The sequence below is a fragment of the Tyto alba genome, unplaced genomic scaffold, assembly GCF_018691265.1.
Source record: "Tyto alba isolate M040663 unplaced genomic scaffold, T.alba_DEE_v4.0 Super-Scaffold_6, whole genome shotgun sequence".
NCBI classification, from domain to species: Eukaryota; Metazoa; Chordata; class Aves; order Strigiformes; family Tytonidae; genus Tyto; species Tyto alba.
In genome coordinates, this window is record NW_024881327.1 from 8,224,478 (window position 1) to 8,251,616 (window position 27,139).

At 39.0% G+C, this 27,139-nt stretch overlaps 1 protein-coding gene across 1 annotated transcript; it reads left to right on the plus strand.

Annotated features, from left to right (window-relative positions):
- The first annotated feature begins 5,400 nt into the window (after nt 1-5,400).
- On the plus strand, nt 5,401-23,951 carry PLRG1 (pleiotropic regulator 1). Its single transcript, XM_042808184.1, has 15 exons — nt 5,401-5,479; nt 7,279-7,385; nt 7,607-7,749; nt 8,785-8,838; nt 10,464-10,557; nt 10,987-11,077; nt 11,264-11,365; nt 13,617-13,709; nt 14,077-14,226; nt 14,344-14,445; nt 14,937-15,039; nt 15,628-15,736; nt 17,028-17,167; nt 19,957-20,150; nt 21,208-23,951. Exons 1-15 carry the CDS (start codon nt 5,471-5,473, stop codon nt 21,265-21,267), a joined length of 1,551 nt encoding a protein of 516 aa, XP_042664118.1. The 5' UTR covers nt 5,401-5,470; the 3' UTR covers nt 21,268-23,951.
- Nucleotides 23,952-27,139: the final 3,188 nt, after the last annotated feature.

The window sequence follows — 27,139 nt, forward strand, 5'->3', positions numbered from 1 at the left end:
AAGGATTAGATTATGTTTACTACATTAATAATTTTGAATAAAAACATTGTGTTGATCTGATTAAAGGTCAGATTAATATTTGAAGCATAAAACAATGGTATTCCATTACTTTAGCAATATGATACTGTAAATGAACTAAAATAATTAAATTTTACATATTAATTTGATGGTTTCCTTTTTTAATACAAAAATTATATCTGTCAAACATTATTTAAATATTTTTAATAATCTTTTCAAAGAATGCAGTGTGAAGTTATTTGTTATCATAGTGGAATACTCAAACATGCTTTCTGATGTTTTATGAGTATGGCATATCACTGCTCTCATATTAGCAGTTTCAACATTTCAGTGACATTATATCCTGTGATTTTCTCAGGTATTATAAATTATCTTAATATACTGAATTAAATAAAATACGCTGAGTGAGGGCCAGCAGACTTTTCTGAAGTCATTCATATCGATGTCTGAAGACATGAAGAGATGCAAACCACGGGCCGAGATTCCATTTCAAAGACCACCTTGATGGAGCAGGAGATTTTATGGTAAGCAAAGATGAGAACAGCTAAAATTGCTTGGCTTAGGCCATTTTCCTGTATTCGTGCTGTTGTCAGAATTCTTGTAAACTATGGAGATTCCTGAAATATGAGAACAGTTTAACCTGACTGGTTTAATTATTAAACAGCTTGGACCAAAATCAGCTGTGGCTCATGGAGCTCTAACTACATTGAATTTGATCCCTTGCATGAGGACATCACCAATACTATTAGATTTGGAAGAATACGAACTTCTCCCTACAGGCATTAAAGAAATCTGCCTAAGGCCAAAACTGACATCATTAGCATGTTATTTCCACCTAAAGATGCTAGCCAAGATATTATCACTGATTCTGGGCATCTCCCAGCCTCGAATGCAGTTTTCCCCCCAATGTACCTCTGAGGCAAGTTCAGTCACCCTCATCTTACATATAAGAAAGGGACATAGCGATGTTGAACCCTTTGCCCAGGGCTTACAGGTACCTTGTGGTACAACGGAACTACAACAAGGTCTCACTAGTCCTGAGATAGAAACTTACTCTTAAATTATCCTGGCTCGGTCCAAACAAATCTTAAACGTACGGTATTTGTCCTAAACCCATTCTGAAACCATCATCGCGTTCTGCAGTAACTTATGGTGCCCTTCTTCAGCCTCTACCTACTCTTCACCCCTCTATGAAGAAGCATGGTGTCGGGGACTGGATGATGGGGGGTGGTACGGGAGCCCCCAAGCCCGCTGCAGAGTCCCAGCACAGGAAACCCCCAGGCTTCATCTGCCTTCAGACGGGATTTCGCCTTTGCAACTCAGCCTTTGACCCTCCCGGCTCCAGTACTTTTCACTGGCTTCCCCAAGGGAGTCGGGTGGCTGTGTCTCCCTGGGGATTTACCATGAACAACACGTGTGTGTCGCACCACTGGGGGTTTGCGGCTTTCCGTCAAATCCCCCAGGACGGGGATTGTGTGATCGCTCACCTGGTGAGTGGAGGCCTTGTCTACCCTGCAAAGGCTTTTCCTGGAGAGTTTTATCAGTAAAAACCAGTCCAAATCTGGAACGGCATACAGAGCAATCTATACTGGCAAACATACGCGCAAATAGAAAAACATTTTGGCAGCAGAACTTAACCTATGTTACCATGCTGGTTATGAGATTTGATTTTTCTCTCATGTTTGCAACCATTACAGTTAGGCTGACACTTTCTTAGGATTGAATGAAGTCTTATGAGCAGCCTAAACTATGGCTTAAATTACTTCTAAAAATGGTATCAAAAAGGCCTTCTCTTCAAAACAGGACACCTAATCTTTTTTTACTTCATGTTCCCTCCTTCAACTCATATAGTTAATAAGAAGATGTTCCTGGACTTAACATGGGAGTGACACCACAGCACCCATGCTATTAGGACCTGGAGTAATACAACATGGACAGGATGGTGTTCCAGGACATCCCTTTGTACAGTACTTTTGTACTGAAAAGGCACTTACTGGCAGAGGCGTACGTGTGTGTTTTTAGGAATGACTATTTGCTTGCTGCCCCTTGTGTTTGTTGTGCCGACGAGTCTGCCAGTGGTGCAACCCTCTTTACACAAACCCCCATCAGACGAGTCACGGTTGCTGGATCACAGCTCCTCTGAGCTGAATGTGCCCCCCGGGGTGGTCTTGGGGTGAGGGAACAGAACCTTCTTGGGTCATGATGAGCTACAGTGTTTACTAAATAAAATTTTAAAATAGCAGTTGATTTAGAAATGTCCTTTCAAACAGCTAGTGGTGTCATAGTGTCATACTATGAGAAGAATACCGTAAACTTAAATGTTATCGCTGATGAGATGAACATCCTCATTTTTTGCTTTTACTGGTAACAAATATTACTTCAAAGGTTTCTCATAAATGAGAACTGTTATCTTCATGTTCTGAGAGCAAGCAAGTTCTTCAACATTAATGAGTGGGGCTGCTCACGTTGGCCTTAAAGCTGCGCTAAAAGCACATGCAACTTACTAGTCACCTTCTTCTAAGTAGTGATTTATAAAAAATTACAGTTTGTTATTTTCAGTATTGCAGCTGTAGCTGGCATGCAAGAATACATCAAGTAGTTGCATATAACAAAAAAACCCCAAAACAACCAAACAAAAAATCCCAAACAAACAAAAAGAATTAAGTGAATATCCTAATTAATATTGCTATCATGATTTATTGAAGTTCTAGGACTAAATTCCACCTTAGGTTAAATCTTCTGGAAAAAAAATGACATTATTAGAGAGATTAATTTGTCCTCTGATTTTCTAAATCATTACAAGGACACCAGGAAATAAGATGAGATTAGAAATTTGTCAGGGGAATGTTTAGTTGTAAAAAAAAATAAAACAACTACAGGGCCAGGGTGAACACTAATAATAATAGTAACACACAGCACATACGAGTGAAGTTTTCTTATGAATACAAATGGATAAATTTTTTTCTTGGACTGCTACAAGCATCTGTATTTCAAATTTGCTTTCTTTTAAAAAGGGAGTAAAAATAAGCCCGATTTCTTTCAACAAACAATAGAAATGCAACAACTGTATCATGATACTTTATATGTTGCCAGAGATTAGCCTTTAAACCATTTCCACACATCAAATCTGCCAATCAGTCAACCAACCAGTCACCAGGCACACATTAATCTGTCTGTAAACTTAGAAAACAAAAACTGTTTGAAATCCCTTGCCCTCAATATCTCCTTTTAAGCCTTGCGTATCTTCAATCTAACCTCACCAGCCTTGGGAGGACGCAACAGAATTACCCCATTTTGACACACTGCCCCATGGAGTTTGCACTCTAGGTTGCAATTTAAACAAGGACAGACGATGCTCCTGCTCCTTGAAGTGCCGTGATGACCTTTACTGGAGGCTTCAAAATCCATTGGGGGTTCCCAGCATCACCGGGGGGACTAGCAGTATAGGTCCTCATGTTAAACATGAAAGCTGGCTGGCTTGGCATCAAAGTGAGCTGGCAGAGCTCCTCTGGCACTGGTGGCACAGGGTAGCAGACACCTCTTCCCCACCTTGACCCCAAACCAGGAACTGGGGGGCGAAGCCACTTGGAGCATATTTCTATCTATCACTGTATCTCAAATAACTAAATATAAACCACCTGTGCAGCTGCCAGAAATGATCCATCAGCTCCGGAAAAGAGAAGAGGTGGTCATTATGTCAAGCAGGCAATTTGCGTGCCAGAAATATTCCCGGGCTAATGCCATTCTGTGGGTAATAGAGAGGACAGGTTTGAATCAACAGATGTTGCACGGGACGATTTTCACCCCAAATCAGTTTGCAAACTGTTCACAGTGCAGACCGACAGACAGACATGGACAAGTGGCTGGCAGAGTGGGAAAGATGAGCGACATGATGTCGGGGCTGCGAAAGGTCCACTCACCAAATCCTAGCTTTAGGCTCCGGAGGACAAGATTTCCTGAATGTATTTGCAGATGAGTATACGCGAAGAATGTAGGTGCACATATACATTTGGTTATCCTGCTGTCGTGGTTAGAGCCTGGTCGGCAGCCAACCCCCGCAGGTGGTCACCCTCCCTTCCCCCTCCCCACCTGGGAATGGGGGAGGGGATCAGAGGGGGGAAGGGAGACTCGCAGGCTGAGATAGGAACAGTTTAATAATGGCAATAAAACGAGAACAATAACGATGATGATAGAAAAAAAAGAAATATATAACCAGGCAATGCACAGCGTAACTGCTCCCCACCCGCTGACCAACCCCCAGCCCGTTCCCGGCCGGCGACCCCGAGATACCAAGATCCCACAGTCGCAATCCTGGAAGCGAGAGAGAGAGAGAGAGAGAGAGAGCTCCTTCCCAGCCACCCCTCCTCTGTACAGTGAGCATGACGTTCCATGCTATGGAATATTTCACTGGCCAGTTTGGGTCGGGTGCTGTGGCCGTGCTCCCTCCCTGCTCCCTGTGCCCTGGCGCACGGGCAGGACACGGGCAGTCGGAGAGTCCTTGAACTCTCGGCAGCAGCTGAAAACACCAGTGTGCTACCAGCATTCTTCCCATACCAAACCCAAAGCTAAATCCAAACCACAGCACTCATCTAGTCCCTGAAAAGGAATATTAACTCTATTTCAGCCCAAACCAGGCCACTTGCATATGAAGGCAAGTGAAAAATCTGCTGGAGCATGAAGATACACCTCTGCCCTTTCACAAGCTTGCCATGAGGCGTGGGGGCTGCCAGCTCATTCACGCACAACTTCAGCCTTCATCGAAGGGAGGTCCTGCGGACCTAAACTAAAGATAGTATTTCCAGAAGACAGTTACGAAGTGTAATGGCTAGCGTCCCATACCACACCGGTTTCTCCTGCTTAGACTTTGCATTTTGGTCCTGGGACTATCTTGCCCCATCTCCCTCATTTTGTGTGGTTCCCCGAACAGGCTTTGTCCCCGAGAACTCACGAAGAAAACAGCACTTAAAAACTGTAGCTGCACGACTCGAGACGATCGCAAAGGCCGAGGATTTCTACAAAATGAGGCTGCCCGGAGCGTATTCAACCCGTCACCGTGGGGAACCACTGCGCGGACGTCACCCACGGCCCCATCACCCTTAGTAAAACACCGGGCGCCCTTCAGACGGCTGAATGTTGCGCTCTTCTGGTCGGCACCCGTCACTGCAGCCCTCTCGTCGCTGGGGGCTGGCGTGGCGGGGGTCGCCCCCAAGTGCCCCGCGTGGGCGCCGCCCCCGCAGTCGGGCCTCACGCCCCAGCAAAGCCCGCCGGGGCTCGAACCCGCCACCTCCCTGCCGGCCCCACCAGTGCTGGCAAGCCCCGCCCCGCCGGGCGCTCGGCCCCGCCCCCAGCTAGCCCTGTCGGCGCGTCACTTCCGGTGCGGCGCGAAGCAGGCGCCGGAAGCGCCTCCATAGCGGTCGGCGGAACGCTGCAGCGCTGGGGGAGCGCCGGCACCATGGTGGAGGTGAGGGGCGGCCGGCCCATCGTGACCTCCCTGTCCCGCCGTTGGGGCGCCCGGGGCGAGACGGGAGAGCCCTGCGTGGGTAGCGGGGCGGGGTGGGCCCGTGAGGGGAGGGAAGCCGCGGGCGGCCCCCCCCCCGCGCCCCGCCCCGCCCCGGGCACGGAAGCGCCGCGGTGGCGATGGGCCGCGGCGGTCCCTCCGCCCTCCCAGCCCCGGCCCGGGGGGCGGCGAGTGGCGCGCAGGAGGCGGGAGGGTGTTTCGCGGGGGCCGTGGGCTCTGTGGGGCTGGGAAAGCAGCAGGTTTGCTTTGCCAGGCGTCCGCCCGGTGCGGAGTCGGTGCTGAGCTCTGGGGAAGCGGTGCTGTGGCGCCCAGGCGGCGGTGACTTACTGGTGTTGTCAGCCAGCCGAGGAAACAGTAGTTTTTTCTGTGAGGGCTGGGAAGTAAAGCTGGGGGGAAGGCCGCTGGTTTCATAGGCCGTGGACTAGTTACTTTGGGGTGAACGTCGTGCACTTCTAAAAGCGAATAGTATTGTCAGGAGTGTATAAGAAGGTGCGAAGGCAGCTGCCCCATGCAACACTATTAGCTGTTTGTTTTTTTTTTTACAGACAAGCGTCTGTCAAAAAATATTTGTAGATGTTTGTTCGTTATTGGGAAGTCATCGTCTTACCTACTACTCATGTGGTGATTTTAACAGCTGCTGTTGTTGAATAGCAATTAGCTGCTGTAATTCTTATCTCTTTCTAAAGATGTATGAAATTCCTAATCCAATTCTGGGTGTTGTTTGTTTAGTTGGTTGGTTTTTTTTTTATTTCATACCTGGAGTTTGTAGGAGCTCACTGAGCCAGAGCAAAAACCTCTGTGTAGGTGCTACTGAGTTAGGAGGGTAACAGGCACTGCAAAATGGTTTTGTGAGTAGACTAACAACTTCCAGGACAGGAAAACAGAACCTACAGGGAGCTTAGTAGGGAAGAAGCACCTGTGTAATGAATTTTGAAGGGTGGTCTGTTGACTGATACCCAATACCCAATGCCTGTAGTTTTCAGTTTGTTGCCATTATTTGTGTGACATACAGAACATACAGTCATGCAGAGAGTTTTGGCTTTGTAAGTAAGCAGGCTCAGATTTGTAATTTTTTTTTTTTTGTCTATTGGGAAGAAAATATTCATTTAAAAAATGAATTGTGCTGTTGATAAGAAAATATTCTGTATAAGTTAATAGCTTTTTAATTCTGCTTCTTAGATCCTGATTGGGATGTTTTGCTCATCGTAACAAAAAAAAAAAAAACTATAAAAGGAAAATAAGTTTTTCAGGTTTGATCCCTAGTTTTCACTCAGTAAACTGCTGTGCTTAAGTAAAGTGGCACTGTGCACAGAAACTGGTCAGTGCTCTTGTTCTTTTTATGGTGGTAGTGAAATAGAATTTATGGAAGTGTTTTCAGAATTGGTTACTTTATCACCTACATGTAAAAACAGAGCTGGGAAGGATGAGGGGAAAAAGCTTTCATGCTCATGGGTTTGGCATGTAGATGCCAGTGCAAAAAGTTTGATCACAGTTTTTGGCTTGCTTTTTAAAGTTTTGGCAGTTTCCAAGAAAAGGAGTGTTATTTTGAGTAAACACTGAATTAAAGCATTTAACAGATTTAGTTCCCAAAAGGAGTGGTGTTTTTTGTGAAATAAGCAGTGCTATGTCATCTGACAGTACTGAAGTCTGAAATTGCTACTCAGTTCAATTTATGTTTCAGTTTTCAATTTTTCATTTAATTATGTCCCAAATGTATTTGAATGTTCTTTCCTTTATTTTAGGAAGTCCAAAAGCATTCTGTACACACGCTTGTGTTCAGATCTTTGAAGAGAACCCATGATATGTTTGTAGCTGATAATGCCAAGCCTATCCCGTTAGATGAAGAAAGGTAAGTGCTGCCATCAGTGAAGTTAGTGAACTATGTTGGTGATCGCTCCATCCAGGCCAGGAGTTCAGGTGTTTCTTTAGAGTTAACGGTGTAGTCCTGAGGGAAGAAAAATTTTAGAATTGTAAAGTAAGCTGTATAATATCTTCTCTAAAATACTTCAAAACTTAGTAACAACTCAAAAATCGGAGTTTAATCAGGTTTATGCTTTACTTTTCCAACAGTCACAAAGTAAAGATGGCAGTCAAGCTGCGTACGGAGTATGGCTCAGTGTTACACATGCCTACTCTTAAAGAAAACTTGAGGGAGAAAGGAGGCCCAAACACGGGGGATCCTTATGGACACAAACAGTATTCTGGAAATCAAGGTTAGTTTGCTCTTAGTGGTATATTTGTCCTCACTGATGTGAAATCTGAAGAATGCAGTCCAGTGTTAAATCTATTAGGGATAAATATGGAAATCAAAATGCATTTTTTTGATTGTTTGGTATTTTTCTTGCTAGGGTCCACAGGAGGTAAGTAGTTCAGAACAAGGAAGAAGTTTGTTTTAACAGAGGAGTAATAGGATGTTCTGAAATTTTTACAGTAATTCATTAGTAAAGAGTAATTTTTATGGTAACATTAGTGTGTGCTGTACTTAGGTGTTGGAAGGAGAAAGATGAGTAATACATTTCTCCTTTTTTACAAATTTGTGGTGGTCAAAGACATGCTCTTGTTGTTTTGGATTTTTTATTTTGTTTCACAGTTATTTTTTTTTTTTTCAGACTTCGTTTAGCTGTCTAACTATTAAACCAGAAGACTTTTTATTTTAAATCTGCAGTTTTTTCAGTCTATGTTTGGTTATGTATAAAAAGTGTGTGTATTAGGTAGATCCCATATGAAAACTTCATTTCTGAAGAGTGCCAAATGCTGCCTTATTTCAGCTGAGATTTTTTTTTTTCGCCAACATACTTTATGTGGAAGTATTCTGAAAGTGAAAAATTTTGAGAGATAATGAAAAATCTTTTTAAGAGAAGAACCCTTTATCTTTTCTGTTACCACAAACAATCATGTCTTGACTAGCTTACATTTCAGACACCCGTGCTATTTGTGTACTTGAATCCTTTTCCATCATACCTACTTTTGACAGTATGAAGATTTTTTTCTTGAGAGTCCCTCCTGATAACAGGTTGCCTCACCATTTTAAAAGTGTTTTTTACTATTGAGTTTTAGAAAACTGAGATAACCAGAACAAATGAAATTAATGAAAATAATAAATGTCTAAGTATAGTACACTGGAAGTGATTGCTGGTTTCTCCTGCTATATATGACCTGCTCTGTGTTCCTGTATTTCCTGTCTGAGTGCATCATTTGCAGTGCAATATAAAATGTCATTATTAATATGACACTTTATTGCTCTTTAGGACAAGAACTTGAGTATTTGATAACGGGTACCCATCCATACCCACCTGGGCCTGGTAAGTAAAATTCTGTGAGGGTTTGCCTGGGTTTTTTGCCTTCCTGTAAGAACTAGGTATCCTGCATCCTAGCAGGAGCAGGCTTCCTCTTTCTGTGAATCCGTATGTGATAGTAGTGGGAAGTGCCATTCAGGTCTTTCATAGTATTGATGCAGAGAATTTTGTGGCTGATACATGGCCTGGCATAGAAGGTAGGAGGAGGATGTAGATACAGATGCAGTGTCTTCTCACTAAGCCTCAATCAATGTGAGCTTGCTGCGAGATGGTCACCCATTGCTGTAAGATTTATTTCACCTCCTGTGGTAATATCATCACAAAAATGTTCTGGGAATCTCTGCTCTGATATTGTGGTCTCCGTTCTCTTGGAGAGCTTGCTGAGACCCAGAGATCACTGGTGTCTCCACTGTTGTGGTAGAGCTGCTCTTAGAATTTTGTTGTGAATAAGGCGGGGAGGTTCCAGCTAGAAGGAAGTTGAATGACGAGGGAATGTATCCTGCTTTTCAGCACCAGAGCAGAAAGGTGTAGGTATCACTGCCTTACTCTGAGAAAGAGACATTAGGGTCTAATAATTTTAGTGACATTTGGTTTTGACTGTGCTTGGGAGGGTTACATTGCCCATTGCTAATTGTCACTGTTATTGATCAGTCCTGCTCTGCCCTCGTGGCAGTTTAGTTTTAGCTGTTGATCTTTTACTGTTAGTTCTTAAGTTGATTACAACTGTGGTGGAAAATCAGCTGTGGCTTGTTTTTTAAGTTAACAAATGTGAGTGTTCAGTGGACCCTCAGCCATTAAAGAAATGCACATAGTTGCCTGTAACTGTGGGGTCAAGACTTGCTCACAGAGGTTTCCTCAAGTTCAGTGTTCCTTTAATAGAATCAGATATGTCAGGGTTAAAAATTAAATTTCTTTTGTTGTTGTTTCTTGTCTTAACCTGGACATCTCACCTAAATACTGTTTTTGTTGTCAACTGCCAGAACTTTGGTTAGGAAAAGAAATAGAGAAGTGGGATAAATTAACCGGTCTGCACTAAAACTACACTTTGTAAAGCGTTTTAAATTTTTTTTTAAAAAGTGATCTGTTTGTAGGATGAGGTTATAAAATGTAAGTTGTAGTCTGAAATTCTCACTTTAGTAGTAGTAAACCATTTGTAGTTCTAGCGCCACTGCATGATGCCAACCACCACATAGGGATGGCATAATAAACTGCACTGAAGGACCTAATTTAGCAAATACTTCTCAAGATTGTGTTTATTTCTGTGATACTTGGTTTTCCATAAGAGTTGAAGCTGGATAAAAAGATGGACGCTGTTCCTAGTTAGACTTTTTTTTGTTTCTAGTGACTGGATCATACTGTTTCCTACTCTAGAAATTGTGTACCTGCATATGTAGTAGAATCAAGATGGAAAGAATTTGGGGCAAAATAAAAATTCAGGTAGATTTGGCTTGCATGTGAAAAACAATGTCATTGAATGATGGGATTTAATATTACAGGGGTGTGACAAGCCCTTGTTTGCAGATGTATGTGTATATATAGGTGTTTGTATAATATACTTTTCTGGATTTTCTTTTTAATAGAGTTGTCCTTGTTTTTTCCATGTGGTTATTTTGTGGGGTTCTTTTTTCAAGGTGTGGCTCTGACAGCAGATACTAAGGTCCAGAGGATGCCCAGTGAATCTGCAGCACAGTCCTTAGCTGTAGCACTTCCTGCTTCTCAGTCCAGGTACTGCTGTGTTACTTCATTAACCCTTGGTATCTATGGGAATTTCAAGGCAAAATACATCAGTCAGGATAAGAGCTACTTTGACTGTTTCGAATGTTCTAATTTATTAAATGTTTTAAAAAAACTACTTTTAGTGTGGCCAGGCATCGTTTTTTTGTACAGTTGGTTTTTTTCCTTACATGTCATGAGAAGCAATGGGCAGGAACTGGAACAAGGGAAATTCTGTTTAGACAGAGGAGAAAAAAGTGAGGCTTTGTTTGTTAGTGTCTTTTATCTTGAGGTGGTCAGGCACTGGAACAGCTTGCTGAGAGATGTTATGGAGTCTCCATCCTTGGAGGTGTACTACATTGACTGGATGCAGCCCTGTGATACCTTATCACAATAAAAGCAGGTTGATTCCAATTCATCAACCCTTTTCATTCAACCTAGGTTGGATGCAAATCGGACAGCCGCTGGCGTGGGTGATATTTACAGGCATGCTGGAATATCTGAGCGTTCGCAGCCTCCTGGGATGTCAGCGGTGAGTTTGTTGCACATCTAATGTGAATCGTATGTAGTGTTCACCAGATCACTTCTGGATTTGTGTGTTGTGTGGAGATCTCCTGACTGACTAATCAGCGTTGAGAGGTCAGAGCAAGAAAGCTTTAGGTTTTAGGCAAAGATGTAAGTTATAAAGCATAAGAGTAACCTTCCTTTTAACATACAGGCTATGGTGGAAGCTGGTGGAAACAAAAATTCTGCATTAATGGCAAAGAAGGCTCCAACCATGCCCAAACCTCAGTGGCATCCACCTTGGAAACTGTACAGAGTAAGTTAAAAATGTATGACGTAAACGTGCATCTAAAAGTAAGTTAATATTTTGGTCTATAAAGACTTCAAAGCGTAATTTTTCTTGTCATTCACAAAAATGAAATCAAACGAAAAGTGATTGCAACTAAGTTATATATGCACACTCTCTCCTTAAATAACAAAGAGGTTAGTTTACAAAACATTTTTCATTTTATTTAGTAAATTATTTTGTGAATATTATTAATTTTACCCTTTTTTTTCTATAGGCATAGCTGTATTATGATAAATCTGTTACAGAATTTGTTATTTCTAGTCAGATTTTTGGTAGAGGAACTCAAAGACAAGGTGCAAAATTTGAAACTAATAACGTGTTAAAGAAATACTCTAGCACTGTTAACAAGATGAAATTATCTCCAGAAACACTTAAAGGCAGTCAGTATCTGAGTCAGCCAGACTTCTTTTACTTGCTATGAAAGTGGGGGAAAAAGGTTGAATACTTTAATCACAAATTATCTCTGCAGTTTAGTTTGCATGACTTCTAGTCTTGTTTTTTAATTAGTCTAATTTGCCTTTTAATTTTTTTAGGGAGTAATAATAGCCATTCCCCCAAAATCTCCTATCATCTTTAAACATTTTGATGATAACATGTGGCAGGGTAGTGGAGTTGAAAGGAAAATATCTAATGATATGTATTGGTTCAAGTATTTTTTACTTTTCAGGTGCATCTGCTTGAATGTGCACTTTTTTTTTCCCTAAGGGGCTGATTCTTACTATGAAATTTAAGCAGTTTCATATTTTGTCTAAGAAAGTGTGACTATTATTTTAGGAATGCTAGGATTTCCTGATATTTAAAAATCTCATGGTCTCATATCAGAATTGTCTTGTTTTAGTACTGTTCACCTAAATATAGCAACATATGTAGGCATTTAGATCTTTAGAAGAGTCCTGAATGCTGTATTAGTCATAAATTTCAAGGCTAATCTCAGGAGGTAATTTTTTGAAAAACACTTGTGCTCAAAGGGATATATAGGTTTTCTAAATACAGCAGTATTGGAACATACTCTCTATAAAAAATAAGACAAATACCATTTGAAAAAAAAAATGGCACCAAAATAAGTCCATGAAAGTTTTAAGGTAAACAAATGAAAAATGCCTACTTGTTAGGACCACTTTATTTTCAGTGAGAGACTGTAAATACAATTCAAGTCACTGTTGATTCTACATATGAACAGTTTCAGAGAAGGTTTGCTGTCAAAATCCTTGCTCAACAGGACAAAAGCTTGTTCAAGCAACTCAGAAATGGAAACACAGCTGGAACACCAAATGTGGGTTTCATCTGTTGTTTAGGAAAAGACCAGTTAAAATGTAGATCTTAAGCTTGGTGTGAACTCATTTGTGAAATATGGGGACTTAAAATAGGTCACACTAATTATTTCTTAGATTTCTCCTCTGGAAATGCCAATTTCTATTTGTAGACTATGAAGAAATCTGGACAGCTATCTCATATGTATGTGGCTGTGGTCTCATCTGATCAGAAGAATCCACTTTAGCTTTCCAAAATATTTCTCCCTAAGAATTTTTGTTGTGCTTTAGATCTTTTGAAATGAGCTGTATAACAGTATATTAAATACGACATCCAGTGAAACCAAATACGGGGTTTTATTTTATCTGTCTGACTTTGGAGAAATTAGAGAAACAGAAAGGCCGCTGTAAGCAGGCCATTTGTTGGTAGAGCTTTTCTTGTGAGATCCATCTTCTGGTTTTTGTTACCAGAAAGTTTCCAACATACTCATAATTGCCCCTTATTTGGGGAAAAGGAGGTGGTGGTGTGCTTTAAGAGGTTATTGTATGGCAATGTGATTTAATAGCCAATGTTTTATATAATTTTTCTTTTTATTTTTGTATAAGGGCACCATACAGCAACATAAGGAACTCGTGCTTAAATACAGTCTTTCTCTGCAACACTTCAAGCGTTGAGCCGTGGTGTTACAGACTCAAAGGATTTGAAAAAGTTGCTTATAGGAACAGGGTCTTTCCTTATTGCAAGTTCCCTAAGTTTGGTATAGGACATGTAAATTTCTAGTAGTCTCTTCATTTAACTAAAGTAGAAGTCAAGCTCTCTTCAGATCTAATTTCACATTTGACTTTTTGGGGAGTGTGCGTTTCTTAGTTAATACTAACAAATTTCAGTGTTGGAGAATGGAAATGATATTGACTGATGTATGTCTATTATTTCTGACTTAGAAAAATTTCTGTTTTTTTTTCTTAAGGTTATCAGTGGTCACCTGGGCTGGGTGAGATGTATCGCAGTAGAACCAGGAAATCAGTGGTTTGTTACTGGCTCTGCTGACAGAACCATAAAGGTAAGAGGTTGTAAGAAATTGCTGACAAAGTTTGCGGGGGGGGGGGGGGAGGAGGGAAGCAGCAGCAGTACAGTTTTGTTCTCTTGTTATTTGAAAATGTCTCCAGCCCTTGGAATCAATTTCTTGATTGCTGCTTGCAGAATAATGAACTGCAGAACGTTTTTTCTTGTATTACCTAGTCTTAAAGGATTTGTGGAGTATTACTACTACTTGAGATTTCATTTTTACTTGGTGGTTGCTGGAGAGCAAATGTTTATTTTAATTTTTAACTTTAAATGCAACAGGATCAGTTACATCTGGGCTATTTACCCGGACTATCACTGTGTAGCTTTTACCTGTCTGCTTAAAAATACCTATTTTGATGCAGATTTGGGACCTTGCTAGTGGCAAATTGAAATTGTCTTTGACGGGACACATCAGTACTGTACGAGGGGTAATAGTAAGTGCAAGAAGTCCGTACCTCTTTTCTTGTGGAGAAGACAAACAAGTGAAATGCTGGGATCTGGAATACAATAAGGTACGCTGTAGTTCCTTTAATTGGAATTAACTGGTGGTGGCAGATATAAAAATCAAAACATTTAGAATATTCTTTCAAATATCCAGTTAGTATGTGTGTGGTTTTTTATTCATCTAGGTTATCAGGCATTACCATGGTCATCTCAGTGCTGTCTATGGTTTAGACTTGCATCCAACAATAGATGTACTGGTAACATGTAGCAGAGATTCAACAGCACGAGTAAGTATAGCATTGTCATGTTTTAACCTCTTGATATGTCGGTGTGTTTCAACATTGTCAGTCTGTGAAGGTGAATACTTATCGAAAGTTAGCATGAATCAAAATGAGGATACTAAGATGATTTATGTTGTCTTTGTCTTCCATTGTCAATGAATCTGGAGCCTGAGTACATAAAAACGCAGTTTCACTTCATGATGTTTTATTTCTTAATTTACTAGGTAGACTATCTCATATATGTATAGGATCACATAGGATTTAGGAGATGGTATGGTTCTATGGTGACTTTGTTATCTGTATGTCTAGAAGTTCAGTGGCAGGCTCCCTGCTCCCCTTGAAATTTGCTAGCTGAGGCAGTTGTGTAGTGAATCGTTGGATGAAAAATACAACTTAAGTACCATTTTTTAATTTATAGAACTATGGGAAGGAATTAATGTTATCAATGGCAGTGCCTAAAATACATTGAATATGACTTATTTACTGTGAATTCATAGATTTGGGATGTAAGGACGAAAGCTAGTGTGCACACACTGTCGGGACACACAAATGCGGTAGCGACGGTGAAGTGCCAAGCTGCAGAACCACAAATTATTACAGGTATAGTGGGCATGGTGTCACAAGTAACACGATTGAAAAACCTGATCATTAATGTATTTGTTCAGTAACTATGTAAGGGTCATAATGTTATCTTTGTTAATTCACTCAATTTCTTTTATTAGTTTTCTGTTGAAAATGGGCCACACAGGTTATTTCATGCTATTAATGGTATGTTTAAGCAAATAGAGCTATGCATTGTTTGAACATTTTTCTGCACTTGCTTTGTTTCTGGTGTTTACATTTTTGTTATAATACGTATTGAGATTTGCATTTTTCTGTGATGTTTCACAGTTCTCCCCAACTCAGCTAAGAAGTGTCCAGTACCATGGTTAAATATAAAGTTCATCATCTTTCCCGTTATGTCAAAGTCTAGCTTTGCTGTGTAACTACTTAGTTCTTGAATTTCAAACTGCATAAAAAAGACTATTACAACCCAGCATCTTTCTTGTCTGAGGTGGTATTAATATTTTTCCGTAACAAGCATAGTATTTTTCTCTTTCACATATAATATTTTGGCTGTCTTATCAAAGTAGTAATGAAGATAGAATCAATATGATGGTTTCTGATATTTTTTTATTTTCATTGCAGGCAGTCATGATACTACCATACGGCTCTGGGATTTAGTGGCAGGAAAAACTCGTGTTACTTTAACAAATCACAAGAAATCTGTAAGAGCAGTAGTGCTACATCCAAGGCAGTAAGTTTTCCTCGTTGTTTTATACTTTCACGGTTCATAACATTGTGCGGTGGCAGAAAGGCAGTGCCAGTAATGATTTAGAATGGTGGGACATAATAATGTGAAAAACTAATGAGCTTAGAATGCTGTAACAATGTACATAGCTGCTCTCAGATATCATTTACTACACTGACTGTGCTCCCCACGTACTGGCATTGGTGTACGTTAGCAATCCTGTGAATGTCTTATGTGTGTGCCTTTGCAGTCCTTGAGAAATCAGTGACACTAGGCTTGTAAGGCTAATAATAAATATGTAACTGAATGATTGTTATCAGAAAGTGAAGTAGTTTTGTAAAATGACACGTGTGGCTAATGTTAAAGGAGACAGTGATTAATACAAAGGGATTTTTTTGAATATGTGGTTCACTGCACAAGACATTTAAAACTAACTGGCCTTAAAAAGAAATTTCTTATGAGTATTTAATCTTTGAAGCAAGTGTTGTTGGAAGTGCTCTGAATTTAGATGCTCTATATTGTTGCCTATTCGGGTAAATCCCCATTAAAACAATGGAGAAAATGAATTCACATAGAACTGCAGTACTTCTGCACCTTCAGTATTTTAAAGTGAAATACTGTCAGTGCAGAAATTCAGCATCTTTGATAGGAATAAATTCTGATCCCATCTGTGTGCCTGAAAAATTGTAAAAATCTTACGATGGGCCTTTGAGCTGTAGCAGAGAAACCCCCTAGTTTTACTTGGATTCTGGAAAAAAAAAAAAAAAATCTGGTTTCAAATTCAACCATCATACCTCTGAAAATAAATTTGGAGTGTTTTTATCAAGCAGTAGCAGCTGTCAGCCTAGCATTTTTTTTATCTCAATATTTCTATATTTTTTAATACTCCTTTATCTTTTCCTAATAATCTATTTTTTTTTTAACTGAAGGATCTATTAAATAGACAGCAAATCACTTAGATATTGTGGCAATTGAAAATATTCCTACAGGCTTTTGTATGTGCTACCCAAATAACCTTGTAACTGCTTGCACATGTTAAAATGAGGGAATTGAATAGTTTAGGGTAAGTCAGTAAAACAAATTATCTTTCACAATTCACTTTTTTGCAGTGCTTTATCCTTGGTTCTGTAGTTTTGGAAGACTAGTTAATACTGGGTTTTTTTGTTTGGGGGTTCCTGCTTTTTTTTTTTTTTTTTTTTTTTTTTGCAACTAGCATTTAACAGTAGTTTCAGTGAAGGACATTTGTTATCCCTACAGCTATTTTGAACTTTCATATACTGTGCTTATTTTCTTTCAGTTACACATTTGCATCTGGTTCTCCAGATAATATTAAGCAGTGGAAATTCCCGGATGGAAACTTCATTCAGAACCTCTCTGGTCACAATGCTATTATCAACACACTGGCTGTAAATTCTGATGGTGTTCTGGTCTCTGGAGGTAAAATGAAATAACATGTTTATATTTCCCCTCTCCACTCCCCCATGTATATATGGCTGGAGGTCCTTAGACAAAGATGCTCACTGAGCTCTCCTTTATCTGGACCTGTAAGTCTGCTGGAGCATAGAACTTAATTTCATAGTGAGTAGGGCCACTTTTATCTTCTTGGATGTTACTGAGCTGTATGCACAAAAGCATATTTGAAAGGACATTTAACCCGCTATAGGGAAGAGGTTTCCGCTCCTTATTTGGCTGCTGCCCCAAGGCTGCAGGGTCCATCCTCTGTGATCTCCCGATCGTTATTGTCCCCTCAGGAGTGGTGTGGAAACTGGAAGCTGCCTGGGAGACATCTGGTTCTTTGTTGGCTGCTCCCTGTTAGTAACATGCTGATGCCATGAGAACGGATGGAGCATACAGAAACATCTTGATAAAGCTTGCTGTGCCATTTACATACGAGCTCTTCTGTTTTTCATGCAGCACAGATGCACTGCCTCTATTGTCTCCAAGTTTCTTGCACGCATTTGCTGATGTTATTTTTGTGTCATTTAAAAGGTGGATAGCTAATCTCCAAATTTTATTTGGCTCTGTGAATCAAACCCGTGTTTACTCAGCAGTATTGTATGTTCAAATGTTCTGAAATTAAGAAACTAGCCACTTGGCTCCAGTGCCTGTGGGAGGATTTTGTATCTTGTGACACATCAATTTAATTCTTTCACTCAGAAGCTTCAAGAATTTAGCAATCATCTGATACATTAGAGTATTGTTAGTGGTCTGTGAGCCCCCAAAGTCTTGGAACTATATTAGTTTGTATTTGTGTGTCTGTTGTGGGGGTAGGAAGGGAATAATCCTGAATTCTTACTGTATCATATTGTGAGTAATTTGATGTAAGAACATTTATCTCCTATTGCAGGTAGCATTTTTCTGTAGATTAATTATGCAAGTGCTCTAATAAAAATATTTTAATTGTAAGTATGTGTTACTAAAACCTTAATCTGTGATGTTTCAGGGAGTTTTATGTTTGTACAAGACAAAGTACATATGTAGACCTTTTTTAGTGACAAGCTTTTTTGAACATAGCTTCTGGAAATCCCAACTGGATTCAGATCTTTGTGTTAAGGCATTGTGCCTACATAGCAGGGAGATGGTGTGTTTTTAGTGTAGATGCTGTTATAAACAGGAAATGAGTAAACAGTGTGGCAAAGGGAAGTGCTAATTTTACAGCTTGAGAGCTGAGATCTAAAGGAACAGTCCAAGTTTGTATGGGAGAACAGAGTGAAAGCAGGAGGTTAAACCCAAATCTCTAAGGTCCTAGACCGGTTGCTTAATCATGAGATTGTCCTGGGAAAGCTCTAGCAGTCAGAGGAAAGTGAATTAAGATGCTAGACTGTATTGCTTCACGTAAGTGGGAGAGCCTGAGCTTTCATCTCTTGGTTTTGCTTGTCTAATCTTTTGGGTAGTTGTAAACAAGGGTGAGACTTAATTCACAGCATCACATGTGAGAAGACAGTTTAAGTCAGGTTCCATGAGTTTGTAGAAGCAGATACTTACGAAAAACATTATTGTGTTTGTAACCAGAGCATAACAAAAAAAAAGTAACAGTTAAGTTACACTTTGGAACAGTGAAATGTGTTTGGTCCCATTTGATACAGTATGTCCTGCAGGCTGGGGATGTGGGGTAAGATGGAAGTGTGTTGGAAGGAGTTGGAAGGTAGCTAATTATTTTGTCAACTTAGCCTGGTTATGTTTTCAAGACTGTATAAAGGGGACCTTGGTTTTAAAATTCGGATAAAGCTCTATTTGACAACTGGCGTGTTCATAGTGAGAGCAAGAACTTGACAGAATACTGGACTGGGCTCATGTTTCATTCTTCATTATTTTGAAGACACTTCTAGAAGGTGTTTGTAGGACTGGTTTTGTGTTAGTGGTAATTGAGGCTTTAGAAAAACTTTGTTCCTTCTCCACAGCAAAAACCGTATCATTTAATCATCTTATTTGTGACTGACTTGAAAATCAAAATTTGAATATTGATACCCCACCCTTTACATTTTTATCCTATCTACAACAACTTCAAAGAAGTTGATGCTGAATTAAAATAAGTTGAGGTTACCTTAGAGTATTTTACTATAGAAACACCTTTTTGAAACTTATGGATTTTGTGTCTAGCTGAAAGCTGTAGAGAAATTTTTAATAGATCTGTTTCGGCTAGAGAATGCTTTGGGAAGGGGGGCTGGTTTTTGTAACTGAAAAATTGCTTTGGGAGCATCGTTTTGAATACAGAGTTCAGATTGCTGTGAACATGCAGTAGCTGATGCCAGTAGCAGTAATACTGGCAGTGGGTTAAACTGTATTTGTAGCAGAACCTTTGCAGATATTAAGCCTGTTCCCCATTACAGGCTCCTTAACGTCTGGAATCTGTTTGACAGGATGATGCCTCTTTTGTTCAGCTGTAGTGGAGCCACTGAGCAGGGCGCTTGATGTTCAGGATGCTTCCAGAGCAACTTGCTGCAGTTGCCTTGTGATGTAGGGGATCATCTCTCTGGGTTATCTGATGCAAAACAGGATGAGATGCTGAGGAAGCTTCCATCAGCCTTCTTAAATAAGAACAACCTTTCTTAATTAAGAAGGAAACCAGTAGAAAATAGGTAACCTTGTAGGGTGTACTGAGCTATTCTACGTGAATATTATAGTTGATGTATTCCTGATATATTAATTGTTCATGATACTGTTTTTAGAAAACAGATAGAAATTAACTGGTTAAAATACTGAGTATGTTTGTTTGTTTGTTTTAGCTGATAATGGCACTATGCATCTTTGGGACTGGAGAACTGGATACAATTTCCAGAGAGTACATGCAGCTGTACAGCCAGGCTCTTTGGACAGTGAATCGGGAATATTTGCTTGTGTTTTTGACCAGTCAGAAAGCAGATTGCTAACTGCTGAAGCTGATAAAACCATAAAAGTATACAAAGAAGATGATACTGCGGTATGTCAACATGTCTTTTGAATGTATTTTCCAGAAATCAAAAAATTTCAAACAAATGTTACATGCATCAATAAGGGGCATGCACAGATTTGTGTAATCCACTTTTTATTGAAGTTTGAAAACAATGTGTGTGTAATAGTGTTAAGAGGACAGTAGCTAGTTTCTGCATTCCTAATTTCTTATTATATGCCATAGTACAAACAAGTGCCAGGTCTGTCAACTTTTCTGCAAAAGTCTTTGGTGATAAAGCTTGGAGAAATCTTAATACAAGGACATTGTGTTTTGAAGTCAGTAGGGGACTGTGGTTGGCTATATTGATTAAAACCTGGGAATTAACAAAAAGATTACATTTAAAAGATGTATTGTACTTCTGTATATGATCTAGATTAGTCATTGGCCATGACAGTTTTTAGGATTCAAAGTAAATAGCTTGTTTTCAAACTGTTAATCTCAAATCTGAATCCATTTACTAATGGAGAAAACAATAGATTATTTTACAGTCTATTGGAGTACGTTTTAAATGTAAAGAACATAAGGATTATTCATATTAAACCTTGGAAATTTTGCATTGAAATAGACTTGGAGCAACCCTTAGATGTAAAGGAGTAAGGAATGTTTTACCCATTTTGCAATTGGACAAACTGTACAAACTGTAGACACAGTGGCATCTGCTAATACTGATGTAGATACCGCTGGAAGGACTGCCTGGAATTCCTTGCTCTTGTGCTTTGATCACTACAGTGTTGCTTCTGAAATGCCATTGGCAACCTGATTTTTGTCTGTGTTGAAAAAAACAAAAGAAAACAAAAAACCAAACAAACAAACAAACAAAAAAAAAAACCAAAAAAACAAAACAAAACAAAAAAACCCAAAACAAACAAAAAAAAAAACCAGAACAAGTCTTGTGATGTCCTTCAGACAGTGGGATGATAGTAAATGAGGTAATTATTATATATGAGAGTACATTGTGTGAGTAATATTTTTAAACTAAACCCTAATTACAGGTGAATTTCAAATTAAAAATCATCCTTATGAGATTTTTAATTTTTCTCTTTAGACCGAAGAAACGCATCCTGTCAGCTGGAAACCAGAAATTATCAAGAGAAAGCGGTTTTAGTGCAGCAACATATTTACGCTGTAATTTTGTTTCGGCTTTCCTGAGAGCATTCAGTCACATTTTGTTCTGCTTAGAACAGCAGAGCAGGAAGTCAGCTAAGTCATTGCTATTTCAACATGTTTTATAATAAATTTTATTTCTCTTTCCTTTTGTCTTTTTTTGGTGTGATCCCAGCAAACCAGTTGCAGCTGTTAACTTTCTCTTTGTGGAGCATGTATAGTTCATGAAAAGGATAGATGTGCAGGTGGTGACTCTTTTATAGGAATCTATTGAGTGTGAGTCTAAAAATATTTTGATGAGCCAGGTTTTCTGAAAGACCGCTGCTTGACTCCAAAAGTTAATTGCAAATTTATGCATAGAAGCCATCTACTCGAAATTTCTTGAGTGACATTTTTAGATTTTAGACCAATATTGTTTACCGTACATATTCTAAGTATATACTGTAATGGAACAGTATATATACTAAATTACAGAGTCATAGGTTAATCAGGAAAGAAACAGGACAATACAAAAATAATGTAGTTTGCTTTATAAGCACAGCCACTGAGCATTGCCAGTGCTGTGTTGTTGAATGAAATGTTTCCTCAGAGTGTTTCTTTCCTTGGGAAAGCTTTCATATGCGACTACTCGTCTTCACTCAGTTCATTTCAGAGCAGACCTTCTACAGCAAGGACCTCTGTCAAATCGTATTGGTCACACTCACCACAGGGTAGGACCGGTTGACTTGCTTTGTAAATCATCTAGGGTCTCTTTCCATTTATCCAAAGCATGTATGACATTAGAGAACAGCAAACTTTTAAAACTAAGCTCTAAGAGGAAAAGCTCTTAAGTCATTCCAGCCTTAATTTCACATGTTGCTGTCTCCCCATGATCTTCTGAAGGAATTTCAAATAAAAGAAATTACTGAAAGATGAATTTGTTGTGTGGCACAGCACTGATAGTAAGCAGTTCACAACGATTACTTCTATTCTCTGCCAGTCTGACTTCTTTCAAATCTGGGATTTATGTTAGAGAAATGACAGTTACTTGCAACAAAACTTACAAAAAGATAGTAAAACTAAGTGTTGCTTATGTTATGAGAATTTTTGTCTTGTCTTTTGTGATGCACAGGAGGACTTGTATTTATAATTTGAATGTTTGACAGTGTCGTTTTAAGGGAGTTCATGCTGCATAAATAACTGAATTTTGGTTGACGGCTGTTGTCTGAAGCATCTTCACAAAAAAGAAAGGGGAGTATTTGGTATTTACAAGTTGTATTAAACGTCTTTTATTTGGATGATAATTTGAATTTTTCCAGATCTTTATTACAGCTGTTTTCATTTTAACTAACATAACAGGGAAAAATACAGGTTGTAGCTTATGCATATTTCATACTGCTGCCAATGCTTCAGTCCCAAAATCAATGAAGTATTGCTGTTACACGGAATTTTCTTGCTCACAGTGAAATCCTCTGTAGGAAACGAGAGTGGAGAGGAATAACTTACTTGACAAGGGGTGGGATTGTTGTGGGTTTTTTGGTTTGGTTTGTTTTGGTCGTTTCAGTTTTTGTTTTTTAGAAGTATCTGTTTATTTTAATCATTTAAAATTAGGAAGGGAAAATCAGAGGCTTTGGCTCACAGTTCTAGCACATCTTCACTGTACTAGCACTTTCCTTTAAACAGTGGAATAAATGCTTTTTTTTTTTTTATCGCTTTGAAGAGAGATCAGAAAGTCTGCAGAACCTGTGTTTCTTCCCTGAACTTCTGCAGGAATCTGCTGGCATGGGGCAGTGGTTGCCAGGGCATTCTTCTTGTGCTCTGGGTAAAGAATTGGTTTGCAAATTAAAGGCTACACACTATTATTTGGGATAATACTTCTCCCTTTTGCTTCTGTAATATGCTGTCACAGTTCTAAGTGTCATTTAAAAAAAAAAAAAAAGTATTCTTTAACATTTGATTTGCATGTTCATTTCCTTCCCAGCAGTTTTGTTCTTCCACTTGACAGTAATGTGAATATCATCATGTATACTTCTGTAAGTATTTATGACATATCAAGTTTATCAGTTTTCATTTAAGTTCCTTCTCTAGTGCAGAGTAAGCCTAGATAGTGAGTTGTGATACAGGTGTATCTGATCATGTAGGATACACAGTGACATTAGATTTGTCCGTGTAAGTTGTAAGGTGAAGCAAAAGAGGAGGATCTGGTCCATTGGGTGTATTTTTCATGCTTCTGGAAGGTGTCACACTGCAATGTCAGTTAAAGTAATCTTGAATGTGAGTCTAATCTCAGAAAATAATTGTCGTTTATTTCATAAAATTTGATGTTGTCTTCTGGATATGATCAAATCATACATGTTTCTACCACAAACCTTGGGTTTTGTTTTATACTGTACATAATTGCACAGAAGTAAGAAAATGTTTTTTGTTTGTAACATAATTCCAAAAAGTGTAACTGGTAAAAGTGATAAATCTTAAGATCACACTTTGCTGTGTACTAGAGCATATGGTATAAGCTATGCAGCTAGGATGCTGTTATTTGCTGGCAGCATGAAAGTTGTGCAGAACAGTGTGTCTTTGGCAACTTAAAGGCTTACAGGAGTAAATCTTTAATAGCCAGTTTCTTTTTAGTCCTGTTAGATAAGAATTGAAGTGCTATGCCTGATTTAAATGACAGCAATTTAGCCATCAATAAAACCTTCAATACAATATGATTTCATGTCTTTTTTTTTCCATTTGGGGTTATATAGTAAAAAGAACAAAAAATAACTAAATATATATTGAAAGTTAAAATAATTTAGGATTTAAATTGATTACTCTTTTCCATAGTGCAGTGAGAAATTGTTTTGCAGGTCAGCTGTAATGGAGAGGGAAAGTAGTGATGGCTGTTCTATGAAGCTTTTCCTATCTGCGTGAAGGGATTAGCAAATTAAATGCAAATTGTTCATTAATTTCTCTAGCATGTTTAAATAAAACATTGAAACCTCTCTGGAGTATGAGGTGTAGGACAGGTTCTTGGATGGGAGCTGTGTGGGTGGAAAAAAGCTTAAACTAATTTTGGTGTGTCTTACTGGGAGCAAATTAAAGGGCTATTTCAGTCCATGGCACATAACTGAAAATATGCTCATAATGAAGTCAAGGGGAGTTTTACAGTTGATTTTAAAGTCAAGGTTTTACTCAGTGGGGTGTTGTGTTTCTGTTTTTTTTTTTTTTTTTTTCCTCCAAGTGAGTTGGAAAAACTATCAGTCTGGCACATCATGTGTGCAAGTATCCACACAAGGTGCATTTTTTTGTGCCCAGGGTGCATCTTGCATTGTTTAGATGAGGCTTCTCAATTTTTATTGGTGCACCTAAGGAAATGATGAGGATTTGAAAATTAATAAGTGTCAGTAAGCCTGAAGAGCTGAAAAAGGTCAGCCTGAAATTTTGTTCTATAAAATTTAGCACTAGAGTAGCAGGACTTGAAACTAGCATAAATACAACTTTCTGTGGAAGCTGTTCCATAAGCAGAACACGCAGCTGGTGAATCGCTTCATCCTTTTGAAAGCAAACAAGTTGTAGGCTGAAATGAGCTTGAAGGCTGCATGAGGAGAGGGGAAGCTTTTCAACTTGTTTTCTGTCTGCAGTTCAAAAACTTGGCAGACAGGGAACCACAGGTTTCGCTGCTTGTCATTTGGGTAGAGCTTGTCACTTTGGGATGCTTCTTTAGCATCTGATGATGCTTTAATCTCAGCAGCTAAGAATCAGGTTTCTGGCTTTTACATCTTGAAGCCTTCTAAATTTAGTTCTGTGCTTAGTAGGTCAGAAGTTCACTGAAAACTGGCAAAAAAGTTCGTTGAAAAAGGAATGACCATCCCTGTATTAAAGATGATCCTTCCCAGAATTTCAATGCACAGAAAGGAATCTGTATTTCTTGCTTTGATTTTCAGCAAACTTCTGTGGGCAAGCTGATTGCAGGACTGGCAAAACGTAATTGCTTCTGTGAGCACTTTATTGCATGCACTTTTCCTATGCTTCCTTATCTTAAAAAAAAACCCAAAACCCAACAAAACAAAAACAACAAAAAAAATGCAAACCAACAAAACAACCCACAGAAGTTTATCAGGAGTCATTCAGTGTTGTAATTTCATCTAGGATGTTTCAGTAACCTGAAATGTATCAGGATAAGCATTCACAAATTTTGATGTTGGAAATTATTTGAGAGATTTTTCAGAGAAATGACTAAATCTATATAATTTATGAATTTATATAGATTTAGATAATTATATAAATTTATATAAAATTTTATATCTATATATAAAATTTTCTCAATTATTATGTATTCTACCAATTGCTGTAAAGCAGCAGTCAGATATTTTTAAAGATGTATAAGAAAACTACAGCTTTGCTTTAGATGGAAACCGTGGAGTTTCTAGATGTGGACTTGTTTTTTTTCCAAATGTTCCCTTAAATCTTTTTAAAGATTTTGACTTCATGGATTTACAGGATCAACCCTTAATGTTACTGTTTTCCCCTTGCTGCTTGGATTGAAACTGTGTTGTATCAGCTTTGTAATGTTGCTGACTTAAAGGTTCACAACTGAACATGTTAACTTCCTTCAGGTGCATGTAATCACCAGGCTTTTGTTAACCTTTCATTAGGGTTTTTGTTTTGAATATAATGAGTACATAAGCCCCAAATGTGTGTCTAAAGCATGGATTCCTTGGGCACTTGCCTGCAAATTAGCTCTCAACAGTACAAACAATAATTGAGTTAAATTATTGTCTCCAGGTAAGGAAAACGGAATTCACTGACAAGAAAACTACAGTTGAAATAGGAAATCCTAAGTTTGCACAGACTTGGGAAAACTTTGTGCTGCATTTTTTTTTTCCTTTTCTTAAAAAAACCCTGTACATCACATTTGTGTTTGAGAAGTGCAGATAATGTGTGTGAAACACTTGTTTCTGTCAACATTTTTTTGCAACCTTTCTGCTTTATTTTTAGGGAGAGCATGTGTCCTTGCAAGGCATATCACCTTTACTCTTTCTGCTGCAGTAATAGCTCTTGGGCTTTTGAATGCTGCATATTGTTAGGGGGGATTTTTTGTGTGTGTTTTTTGTTGTTGTTTTTTCTTCCAGCTGATGCATCGCTAAGAGGAGGGCTGAAGGGTTAAGTACTCCAGAGGAAGAGAGAGTCTGCAACATCAGTATGAATTATGAATACCTAGAGAAGAGAGAGACTTCCTGGAGACCAGATAAGAAAGCTGTAATTAACTGAGATCTCTCAGGGAGGTGAAAAGGACAGTAAAAAAGCACTGGAAGAGACAAGAGCTATGACAGCTGAAAGGAAATACTTGAAAACATGCTAGATTTACCTGGCAGGCTGGGGGAGAGGAGTTATTTCTAGATTAGATGAATGCTGCATGGGTCTAAAGGGAGGGATGGAGACGAACAGTGTGCTAATGTGGGTGCAGTCAGTGGTGAAAATAAAAACATGGGCATCCTGATGCAAATTCTTTTGACAGCAACCTATAAATGCATCTCTGAGAAGTGCAGGTATTGTGTGTATCTACATGCTCTGGTACCCTTGTGCTCTGATGTATAACTCAAGATACTTCAGAAAATTCTTTGGCACATGAAGAACTGCAGAGCAATGTGGAGTGAGTTGTCTGGAGGGCTTTGCTGCTGCAGTGGGATTTTTATGGAGGAAGCACTTGCAAGTACAATTCTAAACAAGGCTTAAGAGTAAAGCATGAAAAGTGAAGCCAAAGTTTGTGTTGTGAATAGCTTAAAAAGACAGTGAGGCTGATTTTACAATTGATTGAATTGTAAGGATTAGCTTACAACACTTGAGTTTGCTTCTTTTTGACAGGCAAATGGTGAGCTGTAGAATGAGACATGAATTCATAGCCCCAGAGT

Excerpts from the sequence above, each read along its gene's own strand:
- PLRG1 (XM_042808184.1), top strand. Across the intron at positions 7,386-7,606 it reads ATCCCGTTAGATGAAGAAAG|TCACAAAGTAAAGATGGCAG; the intron begins GTAAGTGCTGCC and ends CTTTTCCAACAG. Across the intron at positions 17,168-19,956 it reads TGGTGTTCTGGTCTCTGGAG|CTGATAATGGCACTATGCAT; the intron begins GTAAAATGAAAT and ends TGTTTGTTTTAG.